The sequence below is a fragment of the Rattus norvegicus genome, chromosome 1, assembly GCF_036323735.1.
Source record: "Rattus norvegicus strain BN/NHsdMcwi chromosome 1, GRCr8, whole genome shotgun sequence".
Taxonomy (NCBI): domain Eukaryota; kingdom Metazoa; phylum Chordata; class Mammalia; order Rodentia; family Muridae; genus Rattus; species Rattus norvegicus.
The window spans coordinates 16,421,097-16,443,029 of NC_086019.1; the positions used below are offsets into that span (position 1 = coordinate 16,421,097).

Sequence of the window (21,933 nt, forward strand, 5' to 3'; positions counted from 1 at the left end):
GAGCAGTGGGTCAGGAAAATGTGGATGGGCAGGGGAGCACTCTCATACAAAGGGTAGGAGGGAGGGGGGATGTGGGATGGGGGATAGGTAACAGGGAAGTGGGATATCATTTGAGATGTAAATGAATGGAATGGTTAATTAAAACAGAAAGAAAGCTAGACCCTGAGAAGAGTCTGGGTCACTCTCCTTCCTCCTGTGCTCCCTGCCCTCTCACACTCGTTCCCATGTGGAGACGGTCAGATAAGCTGAGTGAACCTAAGGGCTGCAGGTTCCACGTCAGAGCTGGTATTAGCTGTGCAGGTAGAAAATCACGAAACTGTACATTACCTCAGTGGGGCTCTGGAGACTTAGGTCTAAGCCACAGGTGAACTCTGTGTGATGCTCCACTGTTTCCAGAAGTGGATCAGGCTTTGAAAAATTCCAGAATCTGTGACAATAAAAAGAGAGAGGGGAATGTAGGACAGTACTGTATCATACCTCTGTGGATGTAAAATAGCTTGTACCTGCTTTATGATACGTAGTAGTGACCGTGCTTTATCAGAGCTGTTTTTAATGATGTTGCTCAGAATGTTTTCTTTCCAGATGATGATTGAGAAGCTAATTTAAAAAAAAAATGGTGCCAGGTACCACAAGAGTAACAGAACTGTGCTGTTTTCTCGGGTTTTGTTTTTTTACTTTTTTTTTTTTTTTAATGGAGTGTGCTGGATGTCTCTACAGTTTTGTTCAGATGACTGCAGAACCTGGAAAAGCTGTTGCTGCTGTTGATGCATAACACACTGCTATTATTGGTCTTTTTATATAAATATAAATATATATATACAGATATATAATTTGAATTTTTTGAAACTTTAGCTGTGCTGTCAACTTTGGAAAAAAGTATCCCCGTTTACTGTGTTGAGTTGGCACTGTACAGAAATTAACAGCCATATTGGTCTAGAAATGTTGAACTTAAGTTTTTTCCATTTGTACAGGGGTAACACACTGTATTAAATATGTAAGGTCTTATCTACGTGGGTTTGATTACAAAAACTAATAAAGTATTCTCTAAATTTAAAAAAAAAGAGAGAGGGGAGAAAAAGAAAATACAAGTGTTAAAACACTTCTATTAACAAGTAGCTATATGGCATAGAAAAGGTTTTATCACAACAGGCTCAACTAACTCGTAAATGCCAATCCCGTTTGCATAAAGCAGCTAATAAGGAAAGCATGAACCCCATTCTATTAGAGCAAAGAACAAAACAGAATTACTAATCTGCAAAGTTTTAAAAAAAATTACTGTGTTCTCATTTTGATAGCTTATACAATAGAAGCTTAGAAAGGTTTTGTTTAGAAAATAAACTCTGAAGGGCATTTGGGATGAGGAATAGTGCTTTGTCTCTTAGGTGTTTCTCAAAGCAATCATGTCTGGAAAACAAGAATATTGGATTAGATGAACTCCTAACATTTTGTGATTTTTAAATTCTATCTCATTTCTAAACAAGTAATATGAAAAGCACTTAGGTTTAATTTACATTTCAACAGGAATTCAAGTTCTTTAAAATGAATCTGTTCTCTTGTGAATATCCCTGTAAATTCTGAAACTCTCTTTTCAGGCACAGCCTTTTTTAGAGATTCCCCATCAATGTCATTTCCAGAGGCAAGCCAATATTTTATATTCTACTTCTCTTTTATAAACTGAGTATGACAATATTTACCATAATACAGCTCTGATTGCTGCTGTTCAGAAAATTTTTCTCTTTTTTCAATACATAAATTAGTACTTGAGCTTTCTAAAGCCTTGTCTGCTCAACATGGTTTTATTTATTCTAACACACTATAGAACAGCACATTCAGAGTCCTAGGAGTCATCCTGTAATTCAGCTTTTCTAATGATGTACAATGTGCAGCATGCTGGAGGTTGGGCTGGTCTCTCTGAAAGAGAGCAAACACACAAGACCAACAGTCACGGTTTGTTTAACCTGGTGGTATTATTTCCCTAATAAACACAGTGCTGGCCTTATTAAGTTTTGAAAAGGACTGTTGCTATGGATAATCTCCTGTGTGGGTAGCAGAGAGATACTAAACAAATAGCTCATTTATCTGATTACTGGGAGCTACAGAATATTTAGGGAGAGGATTTTGCTTTTGAAAATGTGTCTTTTCAAAATAAAGTGAGGGTACAAGCCACAGACCTTCTCAGAAATGCTAATGGTAGTTTTCTTGTTTTTGCATACTTGTTCCTAGACAGTGAATTGTACCAGGATCAAATTTTCTGAATCTTAATGATGTTTATATAAGCAAAAGTAAACTTGTAATTGTACAGTTTTGTTTTTAAAAACTAGTTATACACTAATTTGCATTATTTGAGACAGTAATCAGATGATTTTGCATATGTATCCAAAATGTTCCTACCATTCACAATGGTTTTTAAAATATGCATTTAGCATGACGAAAATAAATTAAGGGAAAGTTGAAGGTAGGAAGTAAGTTGGAACCTTCAATGAGATTAATAAACAATATATCCCATGAGGTCACATGTGCTTGACAGGAAGGAGCTTGAAGACACTAAGCTTTCTAGCAGCCACCACGACAGAAACACATCATCAGGACAAGAGTATTTTTATATAATGAGAAATGCTACTGAGGTCTCTTCAATACACAGGGATGGGCTGCCAGCTGTCACTTGTCAGTCAATGGCATCATCCAAGGATCTCTGGTGGTCAGCCGACGTAAGCGGCTCTTTGGTTTCACTGTGGAGTCAGGCTCATTTCGAGAGTGGGTAAGCTAGGTCATCTTTATATAAAGTGTGAACTTCTTACATTACAAGTTTTCAAGGACAATAATGGAGCGACAGGAGCCAGGAAGACAATGTCTGTTTTTGCTGTTATGAGCCAATAAGGTAATGCTGCACGAGGACAGAGAATGGGCGTCATGAGCTGAAAAGGCCTGAGACAAGGATACGTGTGCATGGCCATCCCAATGGCTACAAACACAAGGACGCTGAGCGATGCTAAGTTCATTTGGAGACGCTTAGTATGCAACTAAATGGGCCCTACAGTCCTTGGAGCTCCAAACCTAGTCATAGCCACCAAAACTTCAAGAACATCAATCAAGTATTTGTGTGAGTTTATCTTTAAAAAAAAAAAAGACCTCAAACAAAATTCATGTTAAAAGTTCCTACAATTTTAAAAACTAAAAGCCTTCAAAGTAAAACACCAAAACAAGTCACCATCATCAAAGCATCTCAGAAGCACATGTGAGAAACCCTGAGGTGAAAATGAAGGAGAGACTAATTCAGAACAGCAAACAGCACAGTGGCCAGCCATGGAGGGAGAAGTGTGGTGTCTCATTTCTTTTCTCTGCCACCTTTTTATTTCCCTTTGGCTTTTGAGACAAAGTCACATGTAACCCAGGTAGACTTGAGCTGAATATGCTGTTCTTAAACTCCCGATCTTCCTGCCTTAGCCTCCTAAGTGCTGGGATGACAGGTATGCTATGCTATACCCCACTTCTGAAACTTCAATTTTCTCAAGGGAAACGAGAGCTGGGAAAGTTAAAACATATGTGCGTGTGTGTGCACACACACACACACACTAATACTGTAATTTAAGTTTATTTTTGGTATGCTAAAATGCATTTTTAAAATATCATTAAGTGTGGTAAATCTCATAAGCTAAATAGACTGAAAAAAACAAACTAGGCAGTATGCTAGCAGACTATAATTTATCTTCAAACTGTAAATAGTTTTTAATAACAGAAGAAATACTTGTATCACTTCCCTCAATGCCTCTGATTTAGCAGAAGAAACAGTTGTGATAGCAGCCATGGTAGTATTCTAGTACATACACTTCCAGAATGGTCACACTTAACTCCATTCAAGCTCCACCAGCAAGAGTGAGTTATGAGTGGCAAAGTGTGTTTCTCTAGGTTCCCTTATTGTATGATGACGTGAGCAACCTCTTCTTTCCTTGCAGCTTTCTTCTGGACTCCCCACAGCGTAACAGTGGCTGTTCTTCTCTGGTAGAGGTAGCCCAGAGACAGCATTAGCTGGCAGATAAGGCGCACTGTTTTCCAGTGAAAAGCTTGCTTTGGTGCAGCATATACACTACTTGGTGCCTCTTTGTCTCTTGGCTGATAAAATCATGGACTATTTAAGTTCTCTGATGGGAAGTAAATACTGGACAAGACTCCAATGATTAAAATGACAGAACTGTAGAACATTTTTCATTTAAATTGGAGATCCTATTACAAGTTACTTTTGGCCTTCTGACTCCACTGTTCTTTAACAAAGCACGTATAAAGCATTATTAAATAGAACATCGAAATTATTTTAAGAATTAAGCAGAAGCTACTTTGTTTCACTGAGATATAGTTTGAAATATCTATAATGACACTTATGAAGTTTAGTCAACAGGTGAATTTAGCAAAAACCTTAAAGCACTCTTAAAATGTCACCCTTTCCCTTGACTCCTGCGGCTTACGAGCTAGCCATCAATCCTTTATGACTCTGTGACCACAAGAAAAGCCAAGGCCTGCTTTGGCTATTTTCAGGGTGGTGCCCTGTGTTAAGTGTAGTTGTGTTTTCACAGTTTTAAATACACAGCACCACCATAATGTCCTCCGCTTGTGCTGCTAATGGTCAAGTCTCTAGAAGAAAGAGCAGAAAATGTCACTCTTTCAGATCCAGAGACAAGGAAGGTGGTGTATGAGAAGCCAGTGGTCTGACTGTCGCTTGTAGCCTAGGCTGACACTGAACTCACTGTGCAGGGCTCATTTCGGGAGAGCAGTGATGAAAGAAGCGATGGATTGGAGACATATTTAAGTAGAATAAGTGGGATGGTTAATGAAACAAAGAAATTCAGAATGAGCTCATGTTTCTGGTTCTGTGGATTAATTTACAGATCTATCATCCGCTGGAAGCCTCTAAGCCCCTTGAATTGAGGGGCAGAGTCTTAGTCTTTGTATCTTTGCATGTATGAAAGTATCTGACATGGGCTGGACACACAGCTCAGTGAGAGCAAGGGCCTCTCCCTAGCACTGAGAAAACAAAGTGTCTGCTCCATGGGCCGCCAAAGGATGCCCAGGAGTGAATGAAAAAATAAATCAATGACTACGCTGAGCATGTGACAGATAAGAAAAGCCAGCCTCACACACAGATTCCCAAATAACGGAGCATGGACTCATTCAGAAAACAAAAAGATCCCTCCAATGTGTGCCTGAAATCCCAACTGAAAAAGCGTACCTCAGGGACTCCTGGTGCCCAGTGAACAAAACCCACCATCTAAAGCAGTGCTTCCTAGACTTCAACAGACACAGAGTTAATAATCTCCCCCTAGGCCAACAGCACTGTCAGGCAGAAAGAAAAAGCCAACAAAGTCAACAGTGCAGTGGCTCTGAACCCTGGCCACATGGAAATCAACAGAGAAGAAATGGAAGAGAAAAAAATTCAATGACTGAGTCCCCACTGTAGAGGACATTGCCCATCAACTAAATCCCTGATTTTTAGACCAATAGTTTTCAAATTTAAATTCATATCAGAATCACCCGGAGGACTTACTACAAACAAATGCAAAAGCTCTGGAATTGTCCAAGAAGGTTTGGAAGAACCAAGTCCTAAGTGCTGGTCAGGGATGTCCTGGGATGGTACCATGGGAACCCCCGCCCCAAGGCTGCTACAAGTGAGATTTCATTCACACTCTTTTCACTGCAGCAAAACTCTGGGGAGGGACGAATATGTTAGAGACAAAGTCCCAGAGGTAAAGTAAACTGTTACTTCATGTAAATTACCTTCGCCTACAAGGCTGCTTCCTTCTACATTACTGATAGAAAGCAATGAAATACAATGTTAGCTCCTTCTTCCCAATGATAAAAAATACGGCCGATCCAAGACCGAGCTTCTGCTCCATCTTCAGCAAGACCACTCATGTGGCACAGTGATGGCGCTCTCCTGCTACTCTACGATGTTCATGCTTCTGAGGGTCTGCCACACGAGCGTTGAGGACCTGAATTCTACTCCCCGGAACCATGTAAGCAGCCAGACAGGGTGTAGTGGTGTGTTTGCAACCCATCCCCCAGGGGACAAAGACAGGGGCTCGATGGCGGCCAGTTTAACCTAATCCACAAAACCAGGCTCCACTGAGAGACCCTGTCTCAAGACGCACATACGCACGTGCATATGCACACACACCACAGGCAAGCACGCACACATGCGTGTGCATGCACAAGCCTGTCTTTGATCATCACCCAAATCTCAAGGTATAGACAGATATGTAAGTTCATTTCTCAGCTTAGGGACTAGGCTAGAGAAAATCTTGCAGTCCTTGGCACCATACCTGAGGAGCAGCAGTTGCGAAAGTACACGGTCTACTGACACCATGCCTTCCCGCCCGCCACCTCTACACTCAGTCACGGAAGCTTGAGGATCACGTCAGGCCCCATCTATGAAGGTTCAAACAGGCTTGCATCCACTCAGTTTCCCCTACCTTCTCCAACATAGAAAACTCCGAACGCTAAAGCCCAGGCCAAAACTCCACGAGTCAGACAAGTTACATTCAAAACCAGCCCCTAAGGAAACGATGAGCCAACACAAATGTGAGCTTCCGTGACAATTCAGAAACTCCTTTCCTCGTCTAGTGTCTTTGTAAGCACAGTTCATCCACACGGCTGCTGCACTGTCTTCCTAACTGACCTCAAGTCAACTGCTCAGCTCCTTCTGTCCCCAAACACTCACCTCTGCAGTGATTTCAAGACACTGGACGTGCCCGTGGTTACAAAAGAAGTCAACTACTTAATGGCATGTAAAATCCAACAGTAAGACTCATGATGAAGGCAGGGGCCCGCTATTTAATTCTTACCACTTTTAGGGGAGCTTAAAAATAAAACTCCTAGCCTAGCAAAACAACTAACAAAGAGGTAAAACTCATCCGGATTCATCAGTATCTAACGCCTGTTCATTTGCTCAGATGTGAGCTAGTTGGGTTTTTTTTTTTTTTCATTTTGTTTTGATTCTGGAGCTAATAACTGTAACAAAAATTAAGTTTAAAACTGGGAAGTTCTAATTGTCTGGTAATGTAAGACAAATTAATGGTTAACTTTGGAAAACTACTCAATAGTTTTTGAAAATGACTTTTAAACAGCCACAAATATCCAGAAGTGATGCCATGTTTAAAAATGTTCAAGGTGAAACATAATAAAAATTCTAGACTTAGCTTCTCTGTCAAAATGAATTAATTATAATATTTCAATTAAAACCTTAATCAGATCAATATTTTCAAGAGGCAAGCATCAACCCTGGAGCACATGATGAATTAAAGAAAACCATTAGTTGATGGAAGGCTGGCTCTGAGTGCTCATGGCTGCGGTCCACAAGCATGCAGGGTGATGTCTAGAGAACACCAACCACATCTCAACAGGACGACGTAAAGGAAAATGCTCCCATAAAGCTCACTGTATTAGCACAATGAGTCAGTCATGAAACCTTTTGCTAACCCAAGTTTAAATAAGTATTTTAGTTTAAAAAATTGGAAAAAATTTTATTTTTCAAGTGAATTTCAAGAAACTGTGGTAACAAAAGAAGTTGATTGCTTAATGGTACAGAAAATCCAACACTAAGACTCCTGATGAAGTCACGGGCCCACTCAGGAAATAGTACCAGTATCTGTATCTTGATCAATAATGTCTTAAGAACAGCCTATGCACAGCTGACTGGGAACTACCATGGGGAGGTGGAACCCAGAGCTAATGAGACTCGCAGAAGAACAGGCAGATGCTGCTCTCCGGCAAGCGTGCATTGAAGCATCATGTGTAAATATAAATCGTTAATCTGACAGGCGCTGCCCAGCTGCGCTGACTGCTTCTTAGCTCTACCACAGGAGACAGCTCATGTCCTCATCCTGAAGCTGAACGGCTGAGTTCATCCACCAGGGCTGGGCGGGGGTACAATGTCAGTACAGCCTATAGTCAGTCTCTCTTCCTACCTCACCTCCTACAGCAGACACTGGGCACAGAGAGAGGGAGGAGACAGAAGGAGCCAGTCAGAGCATAAGGGAAGAGACACGAGGGGCCAGACAAAGATGGAGAGAGACACAGAGAAAGCAGGCCAACAATGCTGTTTCTTTTCTTGTGACAGGACATGAAAGTGTGATGAAAGAGGGGCTGAAAGCAGCATCGTGTACTCAGAGACAAGCAGCTCGGTTCCTCCCTCAGACCCTGGCCATTCTCGTCCCCAGAAACATCTCCCTCTTCCACTAACTGCAAAGGGTTTCTGTTTTACACACGTGTGCACATGCAGGCACACACACGGCTAAATAACAAAGACAAGGAACTACTGAGTGTGAAATGAAAACAGATAAATCATTATTGTTTACACTCCCTGTACAGCCAGCTCATTCCATTAACTGAATCCGTACTCTAGGCTGGAGCTGCAGGACGGACCTCAAGCGTGAATTATTTACCCCTGAGTGTTGGAGCATATTAAACTATGACCAGCTGACTTGTAGAACCCAGTTGATCTGAGTAAACAGGCTCACTCTTGTGCAAATAGCGAACAGGAGGGAAGACCAAGGCTTTCTGCTCAACTACCTCCGTAGCTCTTCCAAAGTGTAACGCACAGATGCTGTCCCTACGGGAGCGCAGCCTCCAGTGCAGCTCTCCAAAGCCTCCTTCCGGGGTAGCCTCTCAGCCTTCTCACTGCTGCTCTGACTTGACTACTCTACCTTCTAATACTAAGCTCAGAGTTCACAGACGCACCTTTCATTTTCCGATACACCTGTTACTTCTTACTACAGAACAAAGGCAAAGCAACATCTCCTGAAGAAAAATGAAACTGAACTCTTAAAAATATAATGCAACTTAACTGTTTGCCCTGGAACCAATCAGCACAGTTCAGAGTTCACAGGGGCTTTACACTGCACCAAACCCAGGCTCCCCCCCCCCCTTTCCATCTATTACGTTGTGCTAGGCATGGACTGCACATGCGCAGGTCGACTCTTAAGGAAAACCACTTTACTAAAGAATTCTGGAAATGTTCTGTACTTAAAAATCAGGGCATTTAAAATCAGCAAGTCTCACAAGTTCTTCTTTAACTAATGTACGTTCTTTCAGTTTGTTGGTCATTATTTTGATTTTTTTAACGTGGCATTTAACTTACAAAGTTACAGTTCACTTCATGAAAAGATCTCTCCAACACAGCAATGGCTGATGCAGGATTTACACACATCATCTGGGAAACAATTAGCAATTTGCAGCATTTACATGTTACTTTATAATTGAAGGACAAACTGAAAACATCTATTGATAGAGACCCCAGAACAACTTCCCCAAGGGTTTCGGGCCGTTCTACTTCTCATCAAAACAGACCAGTTTCTCCTTAAAAACAGTTTCTCATTCAAGCAGGATGCACTAAATTCAGTTTTCTTAATGCCGACTTTGAGCATAACTAAAGTGAAATCGTGGTTTTGGGCTTTTATAATTAGAATAACCAAAGCTGTCATAATTTTCCATTTAATTTAATTTCCCTTCTATTGGTAAACATTTATTTAGCAGATCCCAGTGGCTGGAGACAAACAATAAAATACACAAGTCCTAATCTGGAATCAAACAATGTGCTCTGTTAACACAAAATACATTTAAAAATTAAGTGTTCTTGAAAGAATTAAACAAATATGGGAACAAATACCCTTCTAAAAAGGAAAGCCAAAGGCAGCTGCATTGAGCTACCGTCCTAACATCAGAGGTATTTTCTAACCATGTGGCAACACACGAGAACATGCTTGGCTGACAGCTGTTCATGTTTAATATATGTTTATGTTTATATGTTTAATATACGTCAGAGCACTTCGATGCATCTTTGGTCATTTTATTACTTCAGTTGCAGGCCTAGAAAAGGCTAACAATTACCATCATACCTTTAGGCTGGAAAGAAAGCCGCAGAGGAATTAGAGACCGTGTTAAAAGACAGTCGTGGGCGCTACACGGCTGCAGCCCAGCCATCCCTGTATCTGTTTACTCTCACTGACCTTTCTGTGGGGAAGGGGCTGGGTATGGTGGAAATGAAAGGTTTGTGAGACAAAGTACAAATCCAGCTATACTATCTGTTTACTCTGGCTGACCTTTTTAGGGGAAGGGGAAGAAGTATCTGCATGTGGAAATCCCTGCTAGTCAGCACAGGGCTCAGAAGCTCAGCTCAGCAACCACAGCAGGGCTAAGACACTAGACGGGCAGATCCCGTGAGGGACTGTGACAGTGATGAAGGCATTTCACTGGTAATCCAGTCTGTCCAGATTCTAAGTTAGCAAAATCCAATTAAAAATCATCCTCCTACTTTGCAATAAAACAACTGATCCTTATCTTACTCCAAATTAAATATCAAGTCACACTATTAAAAGGCATTAGTAAGAAACATTAGTATCATATTTAGCATGACTAAATATTTTACTATTTCATGAAAGTTTTTATTTTGGAATTATCAATCCATGCAAAAATTCAAAGACTGAAATAATAAATACCATATATCCTTCTTCTAGCTCACCAACTATTAAAAATTTACAGTATATTCTTAGCTTCCTCTTTACATACCTGTATGTAAAATGCTTTTGCTAAATCATTTAAAAATAAATTTTAGGCATTTTGCATTGTCTGTTATTTTGCTACATTTTATAAATTTTGAACATAAATATTAGATGTAATTTATTGTGAAATAGTACAACATAAGTACAAACTTTTAGAAAGAAAAGCAAACTTTATTTAATTACATTTAAATGTCAAAAATTATGTAGGAAATAAAGGCTGAATGAGATGTGTGGCAGAAGAGATTAAATATAACTTGTTAAATAACTGAGTATATAGTTTAAATATACCAAATAAATATTAAATATGCAATAAATATTACTAAGTATAGGCTATGAAACACAGAACTGGCCACCTAGCTATGGATCTGGACGGCAGGCTGCACATAGCCATTGCCTCGTGGTGACCTTGTTCTGGTTCCTGCTGCATGATGTGCACTGTAACGACACGCTACACAGTGCTGCACGACGACCCTTGTTCTGCTAGGTTCACTTCTCCCCCACCGTCACAGGACAATAAAGTTCATACTCACAGAGCTCCTCAGTGGATGTGAACAATGTAGTTATCTTATCAATGTGATGCTAGGGAAAGCATGGATGATTAATGCCTTAAGTCTCCCTGAAGTACTTACATTTTTAATAAGAAAACTTATTACGATTAGCGTCTACTTTAGATCTGCTATCTTTTATGTGCCAAGAACATGTTGGGTACTACGTCATTGAAATCTCTAAACATTCCTACAAAGGAGGCACCATTTCCATGTATCCATGGCTGGCAAGTGGAAGGGCAGCCTCTCACTTCTAGCTAGTCAACTGACTAAAAGGTCCACACGGTCATTGCATTCACAGATGTGCAGCCCAGAGAATGTTCCCAGGTTTCTCTAAAGAGTAAGGGATGTAGAGGAACGGGTCTCGTCTCTGGGACTTCCTACCCCTAGTTTTACTTCTCTCCCAACTCCAAGGGGAAGAGAGCAACAAAAGGCCAAGAATAAGCTGACTGCTTTTCTTGCTCTAAAATAAAAGTTTCTGCCTCATCCCAGAAGATTAGAGCTGAAATGGCCCTTACATCCAAAGACAGATGGTCTCCTGTTACCGCCCATTCGGCCTTTAAGGCTGACAACAACAGGAGACTTAGCCCTTAGTGTGCCAGCATTTGTGTGTGTCAGCTCACTGGGCCAGCACAACAATCTCATGCTATGTGCTCCATCATCTACGTTACAAATGTAGACCTCAGTCACACAGTTTCCAGGTTACTTGCTTGAGTTTATACAGCTAGCAGTAGCATACACCCTGCCTCCAATATGAGGGCATCCAAGTATATGCTGGCCTAATGATTCTATGAGTATGTCTTCAATCATCCTCTAGCTGTATTTATGACTATGTACGTCTTGCTACACCAACAAAACTGAGCGGCTTGAGGCGGCTTCTATTCTCTAATCTTCCTTTTTAACACTTCCTGCCATGGTCTGAATGTAAACTGTCCTCTGTGGGCTCCTATGTTTGCTGGGTCCTGAAGTAGGACCTCACTGGAGCAAGAGGATTGCTAGGGTCTCTTACGGTTTCTCAGCCTCAGGAACTTCCTGTCCTGCCTCAGCTTCCTGACCGCAGGTAGACACAGTGTGAACCATTGACAACATCTATATAATTTTTTAACTAAACAGACTTGAAACATTGATACTGCTAGGTTAAGAGAGACTTCAGTAGAACATGAATATCACAGCTGGTTATCAATAGCATTAAGTTCTTTACGACATTTTTCTTGCCAAAATATATATCTTAAAAAATAAGTTCTGGGTTGATTTGTTACTACCAAAGGCCATGTATAAAAATATTATAAAGATTAAAATATCTATGAAAATATCAGGAATCTGAAGTGTTAGCTGGGCTAAAATGATCACTTCAGCTTTACAACTAAGAAGATCCTCCTATGTGCACTACTTGAAACATATGTGCTACGACATAAAAGACAGCATATTGATCTTTCTAACAAAAATCATTATTGGATGGCTTTTTTAAGGCTGTTACACATACCACATACTTAATTTGCTCGTTTTATTAATGAACTGTCTGATATACTTGGTATGAAACAAAAAATAAGCACTTAAAACTCGAGTCACGCATATCCATTGTTAGCACAATGGCTTAGCTTGATCAAGAACTAGCCTAGCAGAGAGAATAATAGGAAATGGTAATGTGCTGACATCTATGATGATAACAGTCACAGGACATAAGAATGCACTATGAAACATTTTTCATTTTATATTACCTTTATTTATTTGTTGGGGATGGCTGTGTGAAGAGGTCAAAGGACACCTTATAGGAGTCAGCTCTCTTACTCTGCCATTTAGGTCCCAGAGACAGAACTCAGGTCATCAGACTTGGTGGAGGCTTTACCTACTGAGCCATCCCACCAGCCCTATTATCAAACCTTTTAGACTTAGTATTATCTTGAATGAAATGTAGAAAGAATAAATGTAAAGAGATAGCATCACAATGGGAAAATATTGTGGTAAACCCATCACAAATTGAAAATACTCTAAGTTAAAATGTATTTATCCCCAGGAGGTGGTGGCACATGATTTTAATCCCAGCACTTGGAAGGCAGAGGCAGGCAGAGCTATGTGAGTTTGAAGCCAGCCTGGTCTACAGAGCGAGTTCCAGGACAGTGAGGGCTACACAAGGAAACCCTGTGTCAATCACCCCTCAAATGTATTTATCACTCTGACGTTCAAGACACTATTGTATCTATACTTCTGGACATCACAGGATCACAGGCACTCTGGCTTTCCACTAACCAACACTGAAAGAGAAGACTGGCAAAGTGGTCACCCTGAAACTTATATATTCACAAGCCATACTAAATAGATTCAGCAGGCTGTATGTATATATCTTGTATTATTATATAAATATGTATATATATGTCTGTATATATGTATATATAAATATGTAAATATATGTATGTATACATACTTACCTACAATGTATACACACACATTAATATATGCATGTATGTAACAATAATAATAAAAGAAAAAAGAGGACAACAATTGGAGAGGGAGTGAGAAGGTGACATGGGAAAGATTTGAGGGAAGAATAGGAAGGGAAAAATAATGTAATTATATTTTAATTTAAGAAAATTTTAATTAAAACAAAAAAATAATTGCTACTAAAATTAAATTTTTAATTAAGTTTTTTTAGTATTAGATCATACTGCTAGCCCAGGAAAAGATCAAAATGCAAATTACAGTTTCTGTCGGCGACACACTGCTTTCATACAATAATAAAAGTCTTAGGCAGAACCAGCGTAAGTCAAGGCATATCTTTATGAAAGATACTGCTGATTTGCTGAAGGGAGTTCATTTTTTATAATAAGACCTTAAGTCTTCACTCAACTTAAGCTTTATTAAATAATTAACAACGAGACAGGGCTGCTGAGAAGGGTGAGCAGGCAAAGGCTCTTGCTGCCAGTCCTGAAGATGTGACCTGAGCTTGACCCCTTGGTCCTCCTAGGACCCCCAAGTGGCTGCTAACCTCCACAGACATCCTCCACACGCAGATAAATGAATAAATGTAATAACGAATTTTACGGCACCAAAACAAGCAACAGGTAGTCTACAATATGAGATCATACATTAGCTTTAGAATTTTTATTACTCACTGAAATATGATCTACTATACAACTAAGACTTAGAGCTCCTGTTAGATGTGAGGTCCACACACTTAAATACAACATTTTACATAGTAAAATACCGCACAGCATCAGTTTCAATATAACTGACAGTGACGAGGTCAGCACAAGAGCAGTGTGCAGCCTCAGGCGGTAAAGGTGATCGGTCTCAGACCAGGACATTTTGGAAAGCCACAGTGCAGACCCTCATCTGGACCTGTTCTGAATCACACAAGTGATCGGAGTGTGCAGAAGACTCTTCATCGTCTCTGCACCCTGCTCAGTGCAGCTGAGGGACCAGACTCACCCGCCACCCTTTGCTAGCAGCTCTGTAACGCGCTGCTCTGCGGCTTGCCCCTGCTTTTGGGGGACTGCACCATCTTCCCGCCAACATGAAGTCCATAGAAACAGTGACCTGCTCAGCTCTCCTCACACTCACCTCTACTGAGTGTATTCACTCTTGCACTGCACACTTGATCACCAATAAACTAACAGACTTGGAGATCCATACACAAAACTAACGACCAGCAAATAACCTACAGATCCGCGGTTCCAGCCTGGCAATGGCTGGGTGGACGGCAAGCACGCAAGTTTTCCTCCTGCCCCTTAGTGCTGTCTTTTAAAAATTCCAGTATCACTACGGAGTAAAAACTGCACTCATTCCTTACTGTGTACACATTATTTTAAAAACAAAATGTGGCTGGATATGCCTTCAATCCCAGCATCAGGGAGGTAGAGTGAGAACATCGGGAGTTCAGAGTTATCCTCAGCTGCACATGCAGTCCACAGGTACAGTGCCCAGGGCAAGACCAGTAAAGAAAACAAAACACCCCCACCCCACACAACACCCGCAACCTGGCTGTTCTGTGAGTTTATTCCCCAATTTGTCTGCATTCTTATATGGGCTCACTCCAGAAAAGCAAGTTAGAGACATGTATTTCCTCCTAAGATATCACTTCAAATCTGTTCTGTCAGGAGAAAGCATTACATGAAAAAGGTCATAGAAATGTTGCCAGACCAAACTCTGACTGAGTAGAAAAAGGAGAGGAGCTCTGGGCAGATAATGCAATAAGGTGATACAAGCTCAACACTGGGTCCTTACACAGGCAAGGACAGCCTGTCAAGCAGGAAGGACGAGAGGGCGGGGCTTCAGAGTTACTGGTTAGGAGGAAAGAAGAGTAAAAGGCAGGAAAAGTACATAAGCTAGCAAAGCACTCCCTTCCGCCTCAGCTGCACACATACAAACACTAGTAGGTACTGCACGCAAAATGTATTAAAAAAGAAAATCTCTGTACCTTACAGTGAAATCATAGGAACAAGAGGCCAACACGGAGGCATGAAATGGTGAGAACTGCAGGAGAGAAAAAGTCAAGATGGTCACGGGTGTCACTCCACGTCACTCTGTAAACACAACCAGTGGTCACTTATGATTGTGCCTTCCTGGGCCTCACGTACTTATCTGACCTTTCAAGTAGCCATTTATAGAAAAATCTTTTATTTTTACATTCTCCAAATAAAACCCCTCACGCTTCATACAGAGGATTTAGAACATGTATTCCTAAATGTTGCTACTTTTAAAAATTAAGCACAAATTCTTACTAGCTACCTATGTAGGACCTTAAATATAAGGAATTAAGCATGGTAGCACATAGAAAGGCAACAATTACAGAATTTGCTGATTACAGGAATATATTTGACTGCCATACATTCTCAGCTAAATATAAATTTTTAAATGATTTAATGCTATTTATTATATAAAAGCTTGTGAAAAATTATATCAAGGATAAAAATGCAATCGTTAAGTGTCCCAATTCAAAGGAGAAGTGTCCCTTATACCTCACGTACTTGAAGCGCAGCCTTGCCAGCACTACACTGTGAAGTGCACTTTTCCCTAAGTAACCTCTGTCACATATGCTTTGTCTTAGTGACAAGAAATGTAGTCAGTGTATCAAGTAGCATTGCCAACATAAATGACAGACAATCCGTGCACTGTTTCCGCAGCTGTATTCGGGGCGCTTGTCTCTCGAGCACTTGCTGGGTCTGCTTTTCCTTCACCTTTATACCCCATTTAGTGTGGTCCTAGGGATTGAAGCCAGGACCCTATGGATTTAGTGTGGTCCTAGGGATTGAAGTCAGGACCCTATGGATTTAGTGTGGTCCTAGGGATTGAAGCCAGGACCCTATGGATTTAGTGTGGTCCTAGGGATTGAAGCCAGGACCCTATGGATTTAGTGTGGTCCTAGGGATTGAAGCCAGGACCCTATGGATTTAGTGTGGTCCTAGGGATTGAAGCCAGGATCCTATGGATTTAGTGTGGTCCTAGGGATTGAAGCCAGGACCCTATGGATTCTGGAGGGCGCTCTGCTACTGAGTTAATCACAGGCTTTCTCAGCGTCTAATAGCTCTGCATACATTTGATGGAGGGGTCGGGGGAGTCTCATGAAGCCTGGGCCAACGTCAACCTTGTTGAGGATCACCCTAACGCGATCTTCCTGCCTCTACATTCCGCGTGCTGGATTACAGACATGGACCACCCAGTTTTACGTGCTAGTGGGGATCAAACCCAGGCCTCTACGCTAGGCATGCAATCTATGGCCGGGTCACATTCCCATCCCCATAACTACATCTAAATAGCACTTCACACAGTTTGCAAAGTACTTTTTACTATAGTACCTTAACTTGTTCCCACAAAAAATCTGAAATACAGAAAAAAAAAAACCTGTCTACTACTGAAACCTGTCCATGTAAGACCATTATAAAAAACACAGAAAGGCTTATTTTTATTTTTGTAGTAGATGGTAGTTACCACAGAAACCGACAACTGAAGTGAAGAGAGTCTGTGACTAAGGATGGCTCAGCCTCTCTACAAAGCCCAGGGAACACAGGAGGAGGATAGAGGACTGTAGGAGCTGGAGGTGGAGGACTGCTCTCAGAAACTCTCAGAGCTGTGGCTGCCTTCGGAAGACCTGCCCCAGGTCAGGACAGAGCACACAGCAGCACAAGTGGAGGAGGCTCCTAAGGCCCCATCTATAACTGAAAGCTACCAGCGGTTAATCCATAAGGGAGGGGAGTCGGTTCCCCTGTAGGATGCCCAGGCTCCGATGGGTGCTCCCATACACATGTGCATGAGGCAGCTCTGACTGGGCTCAGTGGAAAGAGGACATAAGACTGGGAGGGACATGCTGGGTCTTGGTGACGCTGGAGGAATAGGGCGTATGAGCAAATACTCTGTATGCACGGATGAAATTCTCAAAGAAGTGAAAGTTAAATCTACTATGGACTACATATTTAAAATTATATTGAGTAATAAAATGTAAAATACTAATCTAATGCTATTTGAAATTTGTAAAATAGGAAAGTGCACAACTATCATACTGGGGCCACGGGTAAAGTACTTTGTAGCTGCTGATGTAAAAAACTGATAATCAGGGGTTGGGGATTTAGCTCAATGGTAGAACGCTTGCCTAGCAAGCTCAAGGCTCTGGGTTTGGTCCTCAGCTCCGGAAAAAACTGATAATCAGGAGTCACCACTGAGTAGGGAGGTTTTCACAGTAGTGCAGCAGAATCACGTGACCAGAAGCTGAGGAAATAAATTATTTTCCCTTACAATGGGGGCAAATCTATTGGAGGCACTGTTAAAAAGTTAGCGTACCTTCTGTTCACAGACTAAAACATTCCTACATTCTGCACATTTTTAGCTTTTATATACATTGTCATGTTAGAGAAAAAAATTACTATCTGTCCATAAATACCCTCTCGTTGAATGGGCAATTATGAAATATATAAAACCTAAATATAAACTAACACACCTAAAAATAATGTTAAAAGAAATAGTCATAATAAGATGAGAAAGTTGTTTTATTTAACATCAAGTAGTGAATTCTTATGTCATCCCAGTTTACTCATACATATAACCTAATTTTACCTTCCAATGTCATCATTAACTGGATAACAAAAAGACGCATAAGAATCAGTAATACCAGCACTTGGGAGGCTGAGGCACGAGGACTATAATTTTAAAGATCCTGGCCTATACAATGAGAACTTGTCTCAAAAATAAATAAATAAATAAAACCAAGAGCTGGGGGTGTAGCTCAGTGGTAGACGCTTGCCTAGGATGAGCAAAGCCCAGGCCCAATTGAGCCAGTCCTATAAAACTTCAATCCTTAATACTCTGTACTGGTCACGTCGGCACTGTGTATAAAAGACAAGATAAAGACTTACTTTCACCCTCCTAATGGCGTACGTGTGACCAAGAAGTTCAAACACAGGCTGTCGCACATTCCTTAAGTCCCAGCCTCTCAGGCTACAGTCTACCGCACCTGTCACCAGCAAGTTCTGAAAACAATTCAGAAAAAACAAAACTATGACATGTCTGCAATTTCTTACAAGAAACAGTAATACACTTTTGCAATTAAATATATGCCTAGGAACTAATTTTTTTAAGTGCATAATAAGCATAGAAAGGAACCAAAATGGCCATTTCCTAGCAAAAACAACAGGGATAACTATATAGAGGAGAGAAACTAACTGTGTTTAATGTAGATGACAGAGCACTGCACACAAGGGAAAAAGCAAAGTCTTACACAGCATCTTAGGTTCCTAACTTACCTTTTCAAATATTACCACACACATAAGCAGTTAAAACATTGTGGACAAATCGGCTGACCTCTCTTTTTTTTTTTTTTTTTTTTTTTTTCGGAGCTGGGGACCAAACCCAGGGCCTTGTGCTTCCTAGGTAAGCGCTCTACCACTGAGCTAAATCCCCAGCCCCCTGACCTCTCTTTTTAAAACGTTTAAAACAAGCTGAGGTCTCACCAGATGTTCAAAGGCAGGTTGTGGGGCTGGGAATATAGCTCAGAGAGAGAGCGCTTGCCTGGCAAGTAAGAGTGCATTTGAGTCCAATACTTAGGAAACACACACACACACACACACACACACACACACACATACACACACGTATGCACACACACACACACACACACACACACGTGCACAAAGGCACACATATGCACATGGGTGGGAGAATGGCCCGTAAGATGACTCATAGCTATTTGAAAAAGCAGAGTATTAAGTTTTGCTAGTTTTTCTAAGCCTAAGGTATTTCTATAGAATATACATATCTTCTTTCTTTTTATTTAAAGAGTTCCGCCAATGTGGTATTCTTTTAACTTTCACAAGTTAATTTTAAGCTGAGAAAGTGAAAACAAGGTAGGAATTTTTAGTTTTCAGCTAGAAGGCCTGCTGAGGCATATGGATAGTATATTAATGTGTTTAATACATTCCTATATTCCTGCTCCTAATTCTTACACTCAGCTGTTTTAGGACCACGTAAGTCCAATTAGTGCTAATGCGGGTCAGTCCCTTGTTCACTACAAGTGTCAGGGGCTGAGCTTAACCCCATGTTCCAGAAACACCACCAGAATGCCATCAGCAAGAGAGATGGGGCATGCTAACACTTGGGAGTGCTCTCCAGGGAACCCATGCTGTACCTCATTGTATTTACACCAGTCACAGCTCAGGATTTCGGCCTGATGTGCTGGAATCACAATTCGGACTCCTGTGGTCTTCACATCCCAGATTCTCAGAGTCTGATCACCTGAGAGAAAAGAAAGACTTGGTCATCCACAGGAGTATCTGTCTGTTGTCCACCTTGGTACTAAAGAGAGCGCTCAGGGCCTCAAGCGTGAGAAGCACACACTGTACCCCTGAGCCATGCCTCCAGCTCTTCCTTCTGGTTTTCATACTTCATTTTAATGAGACAGTTGGAGGAAATTTTTCTCCTTAGAAAACAAGCCCATCGGTCCCCAGCTCCGAAAAAAAGAACCAAAAAAAAAAAGAAAGAAAGAAAAGAAAACAAGCCCAAAATTTTAGAGAATAGCTGGCAGGTGGTGGCACACCTCCAGCACTCAGGAGGCGGAGGCAGGAGGATCTCTGAGTTTGAGGCCAACCTGGTCTGCAGAGTGAGTTCCAGGACAGCTAGGGCTACACAGAGAAACCCTGTCTCAAAAGAAAGAAAAGAATCATAAAGATTTTATTTTACATTATTAAAATAAGATTGGCATTGTTTAAATAAATAGTCATGTTGGTAGATGTAAGTAAGTAATATTTTGGGATCTAAGAATGGGAGAGATAAAAGAATGAATTTAAATGTACCAAACAGGAGTAGTTCTGGTACATGAGAGAGCTATCTTCAATGGCCCTAAAAATAATCACTTGTTTCAGAAGTTTGAGCAGCCGGATGAAGCACTCTCCTGTGGCCTCTGAGCACAGTGCCTACAGTCGTCCAGTGTCTGGCCTATACCCACACCTTCTTCCAAGAACAGCATATCCTCTCCATACCAAGTGACCCTGAGCTGACTTAGACCTAGAACAAAACAAACAAAACAGACGAAAAACCTATAGGACAGAGAAAAGACAGCCAGCTCTTCTCCCCTCTCTTTGGTCTGACCACAAACATACAATAGTATTTTACAAGTTTACCAAGCATAACATCTGGAAGCTCCCTGTGCCCAAGCATCTCACCACAAGTAGAAGGTTCGGCCATGGAGTGAAATCATGAAGCAGGAATAGGACCGCCACGAAGTGTGGTCTGGGCATCACTTCCCATTCTGAGGTATGCGGTCAGCAACTTCCACAAAGCCTGGGATAGCTATATCCTACCTCATACCAGCAAAGAAGCAGCACTGTGGAGAGAGTAAACGATCCCCCTAAACTTCCACCTCTAAACAGCACTGTGGAGAGAGTAAACGATCCCCCTAAACTTCCACCTCTAAAAAAGTCAAGTGCCAGAGGAAAACATTGGGTCCAGCACAAGTTGGAAACCATACAGCCACTACCCCATGAGTAAGACTTCTGAAGGCCTACGGCTTGCATGTGTAAACTGATCTCAAGGACCAGCGCATGATAACAGTGTGGGGCAGGAGATGGAGTGACAGGGAGAGGAGGCATTTGAGTGTACATTAAGGAGCATCTGTCCCTAGAAGGCAAATGTGGTCACGCTGGGGGCAGGAGGAAAGGAGCAGTGCCTTACAATTCTGGTGCAACTCTGTTTCTTGATATCAATGCTGCTTGCACACATGAGCTATGAAAAGTTGCAGGCCTGATACAATCTCTAAAGATGTATAAAAGACTGAAAACAGAGGCTGTGAAGATGGCTCTGTATAAAGTTCTCTACCACAGTGTCCGGGGCTGGGCCATCACACTCAGGTGCATTTCCCTTTAAGAGCCATGGTCTTTAGGCAACCTCTCTGCAGTGAGCAGACTGCCCTGTAGATGGTAGGGATCTACTTCCCGGAGCCACACCACCGTGTACAGAGCTGGCACTCTGTTCCCATCACTGTGCTTCTGGGTAAGAAAAGGGCCTTCTAGTCCAATGGTGCAATGGCATGCCCAACTCTTCCAGCCACTGGGACATAGACTGGGCTTTTATTTGATTGACTTTTAAAAGTGGTATTTCCAGACAGCTGGTCCTTCAGTGTCATCCAGGCATTTATGAGGATGATAAGATGGTACCACAGGTGACCTGGATTCCCAGCACCCTCCGAGTTGCAGGCCAGCACTGACAGCAGACCCAGTAGAAGAGACAGTGCTATTACACAGCAGGAAGTATGGGGGAGTTGTGAGCTGCGAACGATCTGAACGTGTGGTATGAGGTGAATGGGACAACAAAAAGAGTACCTTGGACCCCAAAGAAATTAATTTAATTAATTAATTAATTAA

At 41.4% G+C, this 21,933-nt stretch overlaps 2 protein-coding genes across 2 annotated transcripts in view; both read right to left on the reverse strand.

Moving 5' to 3' along the window:
* Positions 1-21,933, reverse strand: part of LOC102547604 (60S ribosomal protein L27a-like) — a 170,201-nt gene that overhangs the window by 106,568 nt on the left and 41,700 nt on the right. The window lies entirely within an intron of this gene.
* The window catches only part of Pex7 (peroxisomal biogenesis factor 7), a 63,986-nt gene that overhangs the window by 18,778 nt on the left and 23,275 nt on the right, over positions 1-21,933 (reverse strand). The window contains exons 6-9 of the mRNA NM_001034147.1: positions 19,704-19,810; positions 18,436-18,549; positions 15,507-15,562; positions 328-427 (exon numbers count right to left, since the gene is read on the reverse strand). Of these exons, the coding sequence (NP_001029319.1) occupies positions 328-427; positions 15,507-15,562; positions 18,436-18,549; positions 19,704-19,810 (377 nt within the window). The remainder of the gene's footprint in view (positions 1-327; positions 428-15,506; positions 15,563-18,435; positions 18,550-19,703; positions 19,811-21,933) is intronic.